The 10,682-nt window shown below is 39.1% G+C and overlaps 1 protein-coding gene across 9 annotated transcripts in view; it reads left to right on the forward strand.

Annotated features, from left to right (window-relative positions):
- Window positions 1–4,891, forward strand: part of LOC122540743 (kelch-like protein 29) — a 389,851-nt gene extending 384,960 nt beyond the window's left edge. For all 9 annotated transcript variants that reach the window (XM_043676929.1, XM_043676918.1, XM_043676909.1 and 6 more), the window contains one exon: window positions 3,592–4,891. In XM_043676929.1, coding sequence (XP_043532864.1) covers window positions 3,592–3,775 — 184 coding nt within the window. In that variant the 3' untranslated portion in view covers window positions 3,776–4,891. The remainder of the gene's footprint in view (window positions 1–3,591) is intronic.
- The last annotated feature ends 5,791 nt before the right edge of the window (window positions 4,892–10,682 follow it).

Consider the following 10,682-nt stretch of genomic DNA (forward strand, 5'->3'; position numbering starts at 1 on the left):
CAGGTCCACAGCCCCCACCAACCCAACCTCCACTCCCGGCACCTTTCCCTGCAACCGCAAGAAATGCAAAACTTGCGCCCACACCTCCCCCCTCACTTCCCTCCAAGGCCCCAAGGGATCCTTCCATATCCGTCCTAAATTCACCTGCACGTCCACACACATCATTTACTGCATCCGCTGCACCCGATGTGGCCTCCTCTACTTTGGGGAGATAGACCGCCTACTTGCGGAACATTTCAGAGAACACCTCTGGGACACCCGGACCAACCAACCCAACCACCCCGTGGCTGAACACTTTAACTTCCCCTCCCACTCCACCAAGGACATGCAGGTCCTTGACCTCCTCCATCGCCAGACCATGGCAACATGACGCCTGGAGGAAGAGCTACTCATCTTCCGCCTAGGAACCCCCAACCACAAGAGATGAATGCAGATTTCTCCAGCTTCCTCATTTCCCCTCCTCCCACCTTATCTCAGTCCCAACCCTCGGACTCAGCACCGCCTTCTTGACCTGCAATCTTCTTCCCGACCTCTCCGTCCCCATCCCCTCTCCGGCCTATCACCGTCACCTTAACCTCCTTCCATCTATCACATTCCCAACGCCCCTCCCCCAAGTCCCTCCTCCCTACCTTTTATCTTAGCCTGCTTGGCACACCTTCCTCATTCCCGAAGAAGGGCTTATGCCCGAAACGTCGATTCTCCTGCTCCTTTGATGCTGCCTGACCTGTTGCACTTTTCCAGCAACGCATTTTTCAGGTTTAATTGGAAGCACTAGCTTAAGGCAATGATAACCACCTGATGAAGAGGTAGTGCCTCAAAAGGTAGTGCTTCCAAGTAAACCTGTTGGACTATAACTGGTGTTGTGTGATTTTTAACCAAGATGAGCAGGGTAGCAAACAAAATATTGTAAACATATCTACTGGTATCCTTAATTTGTTTGTTGTACTTGGGTTAATGCTTTCAATTTTTAGTAAGTCTAAAATTTATAAAAACGTAAATACCATTATTGTAACATTAACAATGAAGTTTCTGAGGTGCTGGTATAAGCTGAGTTTATAAATCAGAAGCCAAAGTTGGCTAGAGTCATCCTAATTTTAGTTCCACTGTCTCAGAATGAAACAAACAGCTCCCAATCTCAACAAATTCTCCAACCCTGGGTGGAATTTACAAACCCATATCCTCATCTTCTACCCAGTGATATCATTGGTGCTCCATCCTGTCTCAGTTTACCTGCTGCTAAAATAATCAACCCATGTTTCTGTCACCAACATACTGAATTTTTCCTATGATGTCTCAAGAATCACTTATTTTCCACCCTTCATACACTTGAGCACCCTGTTCTGTTCACATGCTCACTGACCTACATTGATGTCTTGTTGACCAATGCATTTACTTTGAAATTCTCATCCCCATGTTCAAAATTCTCCATCCCTTTAGCAGTATCCCTGTAATTTCCTCTAGCTCTCTAGCATTAGGGTGTTCATCTGACTCTGATCCCTTACTCAAGCCCATTCCTTTTGACACAGACACACTTGCAACCGTAAAGCTGATGTTGAGGAATTCCTTCTTTGACGCGCAGCACCTCACACTTCTCTTTTAATACCAAACTCAATACCTAGCTCTTTAAGAATTTGATCAACCATCCAAATTTTCTATTGTTTCAATTTTTGTCTGATTACAAGTCTTTGAAGCAATTTGGGTGTTTGTCTGCAAATGTAAGTTATTGTTATTGCCAATTACTGACATGTAAATATGCCACTTTAATCACGTGACAGGATAAACCCCCTCAGTTTGCAGTACAAGTATCTAAATTGGTACTAATTGTCTAAAGTGGTCCTAAATATACTGAAGCACCAATTCTATGAAAGCATTCTTACAGAGTATTTATGATCAGTGATTAGGATCTTCCTGTTACAGTGGAAACCATCTATTATTTACATTCTTAAATAGCATTGGAATTGCCTCACAAGATCAATATAAAATAATGATTGTAATCACTGAATATCTGGTTATGTTTTCATAGATTCTACCTTGCAGCATTGGTATTGCTTATAAAGTGACAATAGAGTTAACACATAAGAATTTGTACAGATACATCCCGAAGTTAGGAGGAACAGGTTGGAAAGTAATGTTTAATATAGTTGTTTACATGAAAAAAAAACAAAAGATTCACATCTACTTCAGTTTTGCAATAACCCACTCCAAGGTGAAGACATATTAACACCAGTACAGAGGAACTGGGTGTTTTATTGCAATTTTAACCCTGACACAAGAAAGCATTTGATTCCAAATGTGACCACAGACTCATTACTGAATGTTTTCAAAGAAAGAACTCTGTTTTAAGGAATCAGTCTGATGATTGAATACCAAACAGACTGGCATCTGTTTCTGGTCCTATTCACAATCAGGAAGTGTTTAGTGCACTCCACTTCATTTGATTAGAAAATTGTTAATTTAGATAAATGTGAGGTGCTGGATTTTGGTAAGGCAAATTAGGGCAGGACTTATACATTTAATGGTAAGGCTCTGGGGAGTGTTGTTGACCAAAGAGACCTTGAAGTGCAGGTTCCTTGGTCCTTGAAAGTGGAGTTGCAAGTAGATAGAATAGTGAAGAAGGTGTTTGGTATGTTTGCCTTTATTGGTCAGTACATTGAGTATAGGAGTTGGGAGTTATGTTGCAGCTGTACAGGGCATTGGTTAGGCCACTATTGGAATACTGTATGCAGTTCTGGTCTTCCTGTTATGGGAAGGATGTTTTGAAGCTTGGAAGGGTTCAGAAAAGATCTACAAGGATGTTGCCATAATTGGAGGGTTTGAGCTATTGGGAGAGGCTGAATAGGCTGGGGCTGCTTTCCCTGGAGCGTCAGAGGCTGACAGGTGACCTTAAGGGTTTATAAAATAATGAGGGGCAGGGATAGGGTAAACAGACAAGATCTTTTTCCTGGGGTGAGGAAGTTCAAAACTAGAGGGCATAGGTTTAGGGTGAAAGGGGAAAGATATAAAAGGGACCTAAGGGATATTGCGTGTATGGAATGAGCTGCCAGAGAAAGTGGTGTAGGCTCATGCAAGTACAACATTTAGAAGGAATTTGGATGGGTATAAGAATAGCAAGGGTTTAGAGGGATATGGACCAAATGCTTGCAAATGGGGCTAGATTCATTTAGGATATCTGGTCGGCGTGGACAAGCTGGACCAAAGGATGTGTTTCCATGCTGTACATCTCAATGACTCTAGCATAATCAATGCTACAAATTCCGCCTGAAATTTATTTACACTTTGTATTTTCATCAAACCATAGTTACCGTTCACTCAGATGCTACTCAGTTTACTGTCCATGGGCTATCAATATATTGAACAGTCAAGAAACCAAGAACCTTTCTCCCATGATAAAATATTTCATTCTTATAATTGTGTTTACAATAACTGTCAACACCAAGTCTTATGAGGTTAATTATTCTAAAAATATTAATATTCAGTGAAATGTATATGCTGCATGGAATTTGCTTTATGCTTGGTGATTGAAAATTTATGCTTATGTTTTGTAAATGACGTGATTGTGATTACTTGAATAATAAAGATTATCTGTTACAGTGCCGTGGTACTCGATGGGAAAATCTATGCTACAGGAGGAATTGTCAGTAGTGAAGGACCTGCATTGGGAAACATGGAAACATACGATCCTCACACTAATACTTGGACAATCCTACAAAACATGCCTTGCCCGGTGTTCAGGCATGGGTGTGTAGTCATCAAAAAGTACATTCAAAGTGGTTGACATGATATGATATCAGTTCCTGAATTGTTTTATTCTGCTGCAGCAGTGCTTTAAAACAATGAATATGTTCTCTCTACTGTCTACATTGAATGTAGATTCCATATTCACCATTAGGTGAAATAGGGCAAAAATCCCTATGGATGTATTATACTATAACTTATAATGTTTCTAGTAGTGTCACAAGACCTGGCACTTGGTTTAGATATTGGGCAATTCGGGTATGAATGCCTGCTTTATAACAATCATCAGTTTTGCTTTCAGTTACCTATATGTTGTTAAAGGCCATTTAGAAGGACAATTGGTTTTGTAGAGTGTAATATCTACAGTACCAGAGTGTAGCAGCATGTACTCTATTCAGTCAAAGTACGAACAGTCCCAAGAGCACAAGAAAACCTCGAGAACATGGTAGAAGTTGCAAAGCAAATCAGTTGTACACTGGGACAAAACTGACGAGAAGCTTGGATAGTCCATGTGTTGCACATTTTAGTCATGCACAATCGTAGAAAACAGGACTGAAAATTATACAATTAGAATACTTTAAAAAATGTAATTCATGTCAGGAGGCAATTTTCTCTGATTATATAAAGTAAGACCACTCAAACAAAAGAAATGAAAATGTAAATAATATTGGGAGATGACCATATCTGGAAGTGGAATTTTAAATTTACTTTGTTTTGTAATCAGTTCCCCTATCGATAGTGATTTGTAACACCACCAAGCAGTGTATGATGCTGTTTTTGTAAATTGCTGTTGAGAAGCAGGAGCAGGGAGATTAATGCCAGGAATATTCAGAGGCTGTAGCTGTAATGTCCTGCACTGCCATCTAGATTAATTCTTTCCAGGTTTATATCATGGATTATACATGACAAACATACGCTGCATCAACAGTAAATATACATAGGCTCAGAATTTGTTCCTTTAATACCTTTTGCACAATAACTAACATGAAAGTATCATTCAGCCGCAGGATTTTTAAAACTTATTTGGCATAGTTCATTTTATATTATCACATAAAGGTACCTAGCCATTCTTAACCCATTTTATTCATAAATGCTAAACTGAAACAAGGCACAAGTCTTTAAATCCACGGCTTTTCTTTTTTAATAAAAGTAGTATTTGTTTCTCCCTGGTAAAGTAACTTTCCTTACAATTGTACACTTAAGTACCACCATGTGATGAACTCGCTTCTTATCACAAGTATACCAGGGACGGTAAGGTATATTAATCGACAAGTAATCATGATGATTTGGTTAATGGTCCGGAGATATGAGTTCAGATTCCACTACAGTATCAAGGGAATTTAAATTCAATTGGTTAAGCAAACTTGGGGAAAAAAGAAAATCAGTCATGGTGACCACGTAACTATTGGAGTGTACAATCCCACTTAATTCATTAAAGCCTTTTAGAGAAGAAAATTCTCTCTCAGTCTGGATTATGTGACTCCAGAAACAGAACAATGTGGCTCCTAAATTTCCTCTGCAACAGCCTACCCTGCTAGGTTGTTATGTTCTCAGAGGCAATTAGCAAGGGACAATAAATATTGGTTTTAACCACATGTGTACCAATTACATCCGTGAATACATAAGGCAGTGGGGTGGGGGAAGAGATAGGGAAGAAAACAAGCTGCTGAAGCATTTACTTCTGGTATTCATGGCTCAAAACAACTCATGTATAATATATAATCTATACTAGCTCCTATGGCAGAGGAGATAGTAAATATGATTACTAAGATACATGTTCTGTACTGATAGTTTAGGTTTCCTGTAAACAAAATATCATATGCTCATACCAGTTTCAGCTTTTCAGTATGTACTGTATGAATATGATTTATATATTCATATAATAGGTAGAATTCTGAGTTTCATCTCTGAATATTGAATATAACATGTACAGTAGTTCAAAGTATAGACAATTTTTCATTAGCAATGAGTTTTTTGTAAACTTCCAATATCAAAATTATATATATATATGTAAGGTAGAAGTACAGCAATTTATGGACCAAAATACTTCTGTACAGTATTTTCTGATAAAATTGTAATCTTATTTAATAAATTATTAGGGCATTTACACCCACATGTTGCATTGGGCCCATGTCTAAAGTGGCTTTTCAAGGTCACTTGATATGCAAGAAAAGCACATACTCAAACTGTAATTAAAATCACAATGAAAATAGACCCAATCAGATAAAGGCATGAAAACTAAAATAAAAAGCAGCTAACACTACTCAAATCCAACTAATATCTTCTGACAGATTCCCTCATCACTACATTATTAGTCTCCTTCCTCATATATCTACCACACATTGCTAGAGTATATCCCAAGGCTTCATTGATTTTGAGTAAACCAAAGTCTCAACATGTTGTTACAAATAGCTGATACATGTCACAAAGCTAAAGGTAAATTCAGACAAGATCCTTGTACCTCATTCAACAATCTAGCCAAGGGAGCTGAGATAGGAGTCAGTGCCAGTTGTTCTAACCTCAACACACATCTCTGTCTCTCTTTCTGTATACTAGTTTTGGTGTTTTTAGGCACCACTTATAATCCAATAACAATGTGACATGAGAGGAAGCCACTTCACACTCAAGATTGGAACTTCATGACGTTTACTCAGCAAGTATTTGATACATCTTAGAAATTTGAGTTAGAATTAAAATATCCAGTTGATATAATTCATTGCACTTAATTTTTAGAAAATTGTTTCAATTTCAACCATTCATTTTTATTTATATTGCTTCTTTTTCAGTCTGTTTTCTCTTTTTATCCATTTAGTCACATTTTTTTTCATGTGGTATTTCCTTTCCCTCTCAACCTGCATTATTCCTCAATCAGAACTATCACATAAATAGGCAGCATCCGAGAAGCAGTAAAATCGACGTTTCGGGCAAAAATCCTTTATTCCTGATGAAGGGCTTTTGCCCGAAACGTCAATCTTACTGCTCCTCGGATGCTGCCTGAACTGCTGTGCTCTTCCAGCATACTAATCAAGAATCTGGTTTCCAGCATCTGCAGTCATTGTTTTTACCTATCACATAAACAGTCAGATACACAGAATAATTCTTTAACCAGTATAATCGAGCCAACAAGCGATACACAATAACTCTTTGGGACATGAGGATGTCCCAAATTACAATATGCATTTGTAATGTTGCTTCTCTGGTTCTCAAGTAATAACCTGTGGCCACTTTACCTTTGAATCTTCACCAGCCTCCAAGTCTCGTGCTTTGAGAAAGCAGCATTTAGTCAAGTATAAATATTTTTAAGATTTATTAGAAATCAATTTTGATCCCAGCAACATCTATCCATCTCTCTTCCACATAAATTTGCAGAGTGCTAATATCTGTGTGTTCCTGGCTCAGTCCACACAACTTCAGACCTGACCTTCATTCATTATAGACCAGTGCAGTTCAACTAAAATGGTTTCGCTTTGGTTTCTGGAATTTGGTTATGTAGTTGAAAAGCCCAACCACAGAGCAGCAGTGTGGAGGTAATATGTTTTCTGACCCAATGAGATAGTTTTCTTTTTGATCAAATACTTAAGCTCTCAACAGTTGTGGGCTCAATTAAAAAGACAGAGCATCAAATATTATATTAATTAAATCAGTTGTTTTTAACTTTTAATTGCTTTGTCAGAGTTTCCAATGTGTAGATCATGTAGAAGTGGGCATCAACATTTGTAGAAAATATTGTGCTGAAACTGTCCTTTCATGCACAAAAACAAGTGTTTTTTGCACGAAAGTACAGTTTAAAGCACAATACATTCTAGAAATTTTGGGGCCCACTCCCACATTATCTGCACACTGGGAAATCTGACAAAGCAATTAAAAGTTATAAGCACCTTTTTTTCTCCCCCTCCCCCCCCCCCTTTGTCGTCATAAGGATGGTAACTTAGTCTTAGGCTCTCTAGAATTTGGAACAGTAAATGTTGCAGGCAGGAACACATTGAACAAAAGGGGGGGCTAAGACACCAAATGCAATTTTACATTCATTGAGCTGGGTGATGATGATCGTTCCTGACAATACAAACCTTCTACACATAGAAATCTATCAAAGTTGGAAATGCTGTCAAACAGAATCAAAATAGGTGACAACTGGAAAGAGGCCTGAAGCAAAGCATCGGAAGCAGAAACTAGATTCCTAATTATGAATTAGATTTCAAGATTCTTGGAGAGATTTGTTTGAGTGAAAATTGAAACTCAATGTATTTATAGAAAAAAATCAAAATGCTACAGATGCTAGAAATCTGAAACTAAAAGATAAAAATGTATTGAAAACATATTGCAAAGCTGCTTTCGTACAAAGAAGAGAAAAGAGACAGAGAAGGCTCTGCATCCAAAATATAACCATAATGGGTAGAAGCAAATCCAGTCTGCAACTGTGTCTGTTTACTCTTATGCTCCGAATGTTCAGTCAGTATCTATATCAGCAATCTCTGGGAGGCACGGTGGCTCAGTGGTTAGCACTGCTGCCTCACAGCAACAGGGTCCCAGGTTTGATTCCCGCCTCGGGCAACTGTCTGTGTGGAGTTAGCACATTCTCCCCGTGTCTCCGTGGGTTTCCTCCGGGTGCTCCAGTTTCCTACCACAGTCCAAAGATGTGCAGGTCAGGTGAATTGGCCATACTAAATTGCCCGTAGTGTTAGGTGCATTAGTTAGAGGGAAATGGGTCCGGTGGGTTACTCTTTGGAGGGTGAGTGTGGACTGGTTGGGCAGAAGGGCCTGTTTCCACACTGTAGGTAATTTAATCTAATCTAATCTTGTTCTACACGAGAGGGCATATAATGTTTCCTCAGTAACCAGAATAGAGGACAGCTTTCATGTAAATACTGAACAAATGAATGAACCTCGAATTAAGATTGTTGGATGTATCAGATGCCTTAAAGTTTGGATACTTGGTGCAGTACAGGTCCTTCAGCCCACACTTGTGCATGGTTGCCACTCCAGCTCCGTTCTTGACCTGAACCACTTTAGAAGAAGGCAATAAAAGGAGGGTACTGGACAGGCTAAGCAATTCCAGCTGCCAATATTGCTTTCCATAGCACAATGGGATGGAGATCATGTAATTGATGAGAACTTTGATGACAACACTAGGGCCACAACTGGAAGTCATGAAAGTAAAGTATGCTGTTCATTTTGAACCTAGAACTTTAGTGTATTGTGGAATATTACAGGGATAGGGTAGGGGGTTGGATCTGAGTGGGCTGCTCTTTGGAGGGTCATTATGGACTTGATGGGCCAAATGGTCTGCTTCCGCAGTATAGGGATTTGATGATTCTAAAGTTATATGGGTCACTGGAAGTTTATGCAATTGACCACTGAGCTGAATAATTTAAACTTTTCAGTCATTAATACACATCGAACCATGTGGAGATCGCTGAATGAATTCAGTTACTTACAGAAAGAATGCTTCAATCTGGATAACTGATCAGCCTTACTGGCTATTTGCTCTATAGTTAGACAGCTCAAACCATCCACAGAACACATAAAGTTTCAACTGAAATCCGAAGAATCACAGAATCCCTCAGTGCAGATAAAGGCTATTCAACCCATGAAGTCTGCACCAACTCTCCAAACAGCATCCCAACCTACACCCATAAGCCTGGATTTCCCATGGCAAATTTACCTAGCCTGCATATCTGTGGACTGTGGGAGGAAACCAGAGCACGCAGAGGAAACCCACACAGACACAGGGAAAACATGCAAACTCCACATAGACAGTCACCCAAGGGTGGAATCATACCCAGCTCCATGGCACGGGGAGGCAGCGGTGCTAACCACTGAGCCACCCAGAAAGGGGACAATTTCCAGAACACACTAAACCTGTGGGCAGCTTTTTGCAAGATCAGTGATGAGTGACATTCTGTCACAACCAAGAACAACATCTGGCTCAATAATTTGTGCATTTTTGGTTTGGACCATAATTTGGTCCACACCAGTTGGATTTATTGCTTTTACAGATTGAGACTTCATTTAGAATTGTAGCACAACCAATAAATTTAATTCGTAATTTAGTATTAACTGAATTGAAGTTACCTGCCTAATAAACACTAAATAACATTTGAGAGAGATACAGGTCATTCTGCTATAACACGTGTTTTGTTAATGTGAATTTGCTGTAACGCAATTGACAAATTGGGGACACTGTTTCTAAAGCATGAACACTTAAAGTGTGTATTGGTTAATATGGCGCTGCTATTATGTAATTTTCTATAATGTAGGATCGTACAAGAACGGAACTGCCGTGTTATGGCAGAACTGACTACACAAATTATTTCTCCTGAGCCTGCTCATGCCCACTTCAAGGATTTGTGCAATAATTTGAGTGCCTCACAGTGGACATTGGAAAAACTTGGCTGCTTGTACAAAATACAAGCAATTAGTAAATAACTGCTTCCATAATTAGATTAATATATCAGCTCCAATTTAAGTATTGAGCAAAATGCATTGATCAATTTATATTTCTTGATGGTCCTAATGCCTTGATGACAAAATCTGCCAATTCTACTTGAAGTCCACAAGCAACATCCATAATAAATGGCCATCATGGGTTCACAACACAGGGCATCAGTTAGCCCAGTTAGCTGGCTTGCTAGTTTGTGATGCCGAGTGATGCTAATAGCATGGGGTCAATTCCCACACCAGCTGAAATCACCATGTTATGGTTGAGGACTCACATTAAAGACAATGTCCAGCTAGCTGCAAAGATGTTATTATCCTGAAAGTCATTGATGCCAAAATATTGTCACAACCAGTGAAAATATTTATACAAGTCAGTCACATTATCCCTGATGACTTGGGTAGCACATTTCAATTCAGACACAGTTACTTCAACTAAATATACTCATTTGCACACATCCTACGAAAAGACATTAGTGCCAGTTAAAGTACACATCATTCAGATCAAATTA

This window comes from Chiloscyllium plagiosum, chromosome 3 (genome assembly GCF_004010195.1).
Source record: "Chiloscyllium plagiosum isolate BGI_BamShark_2017 chromosome 3, ASM401019v2, whole genome shotgun sequence".
In the NCBI taxonomy this organism is placed as follows: domain Eukaryota; kingdom Metazoa; phylum Chordata; class Chondrichthyes; order Orectolobiformes; family Hemiscylliidae; genus Chiloscyllium; species Chiloscyllium plagiosum.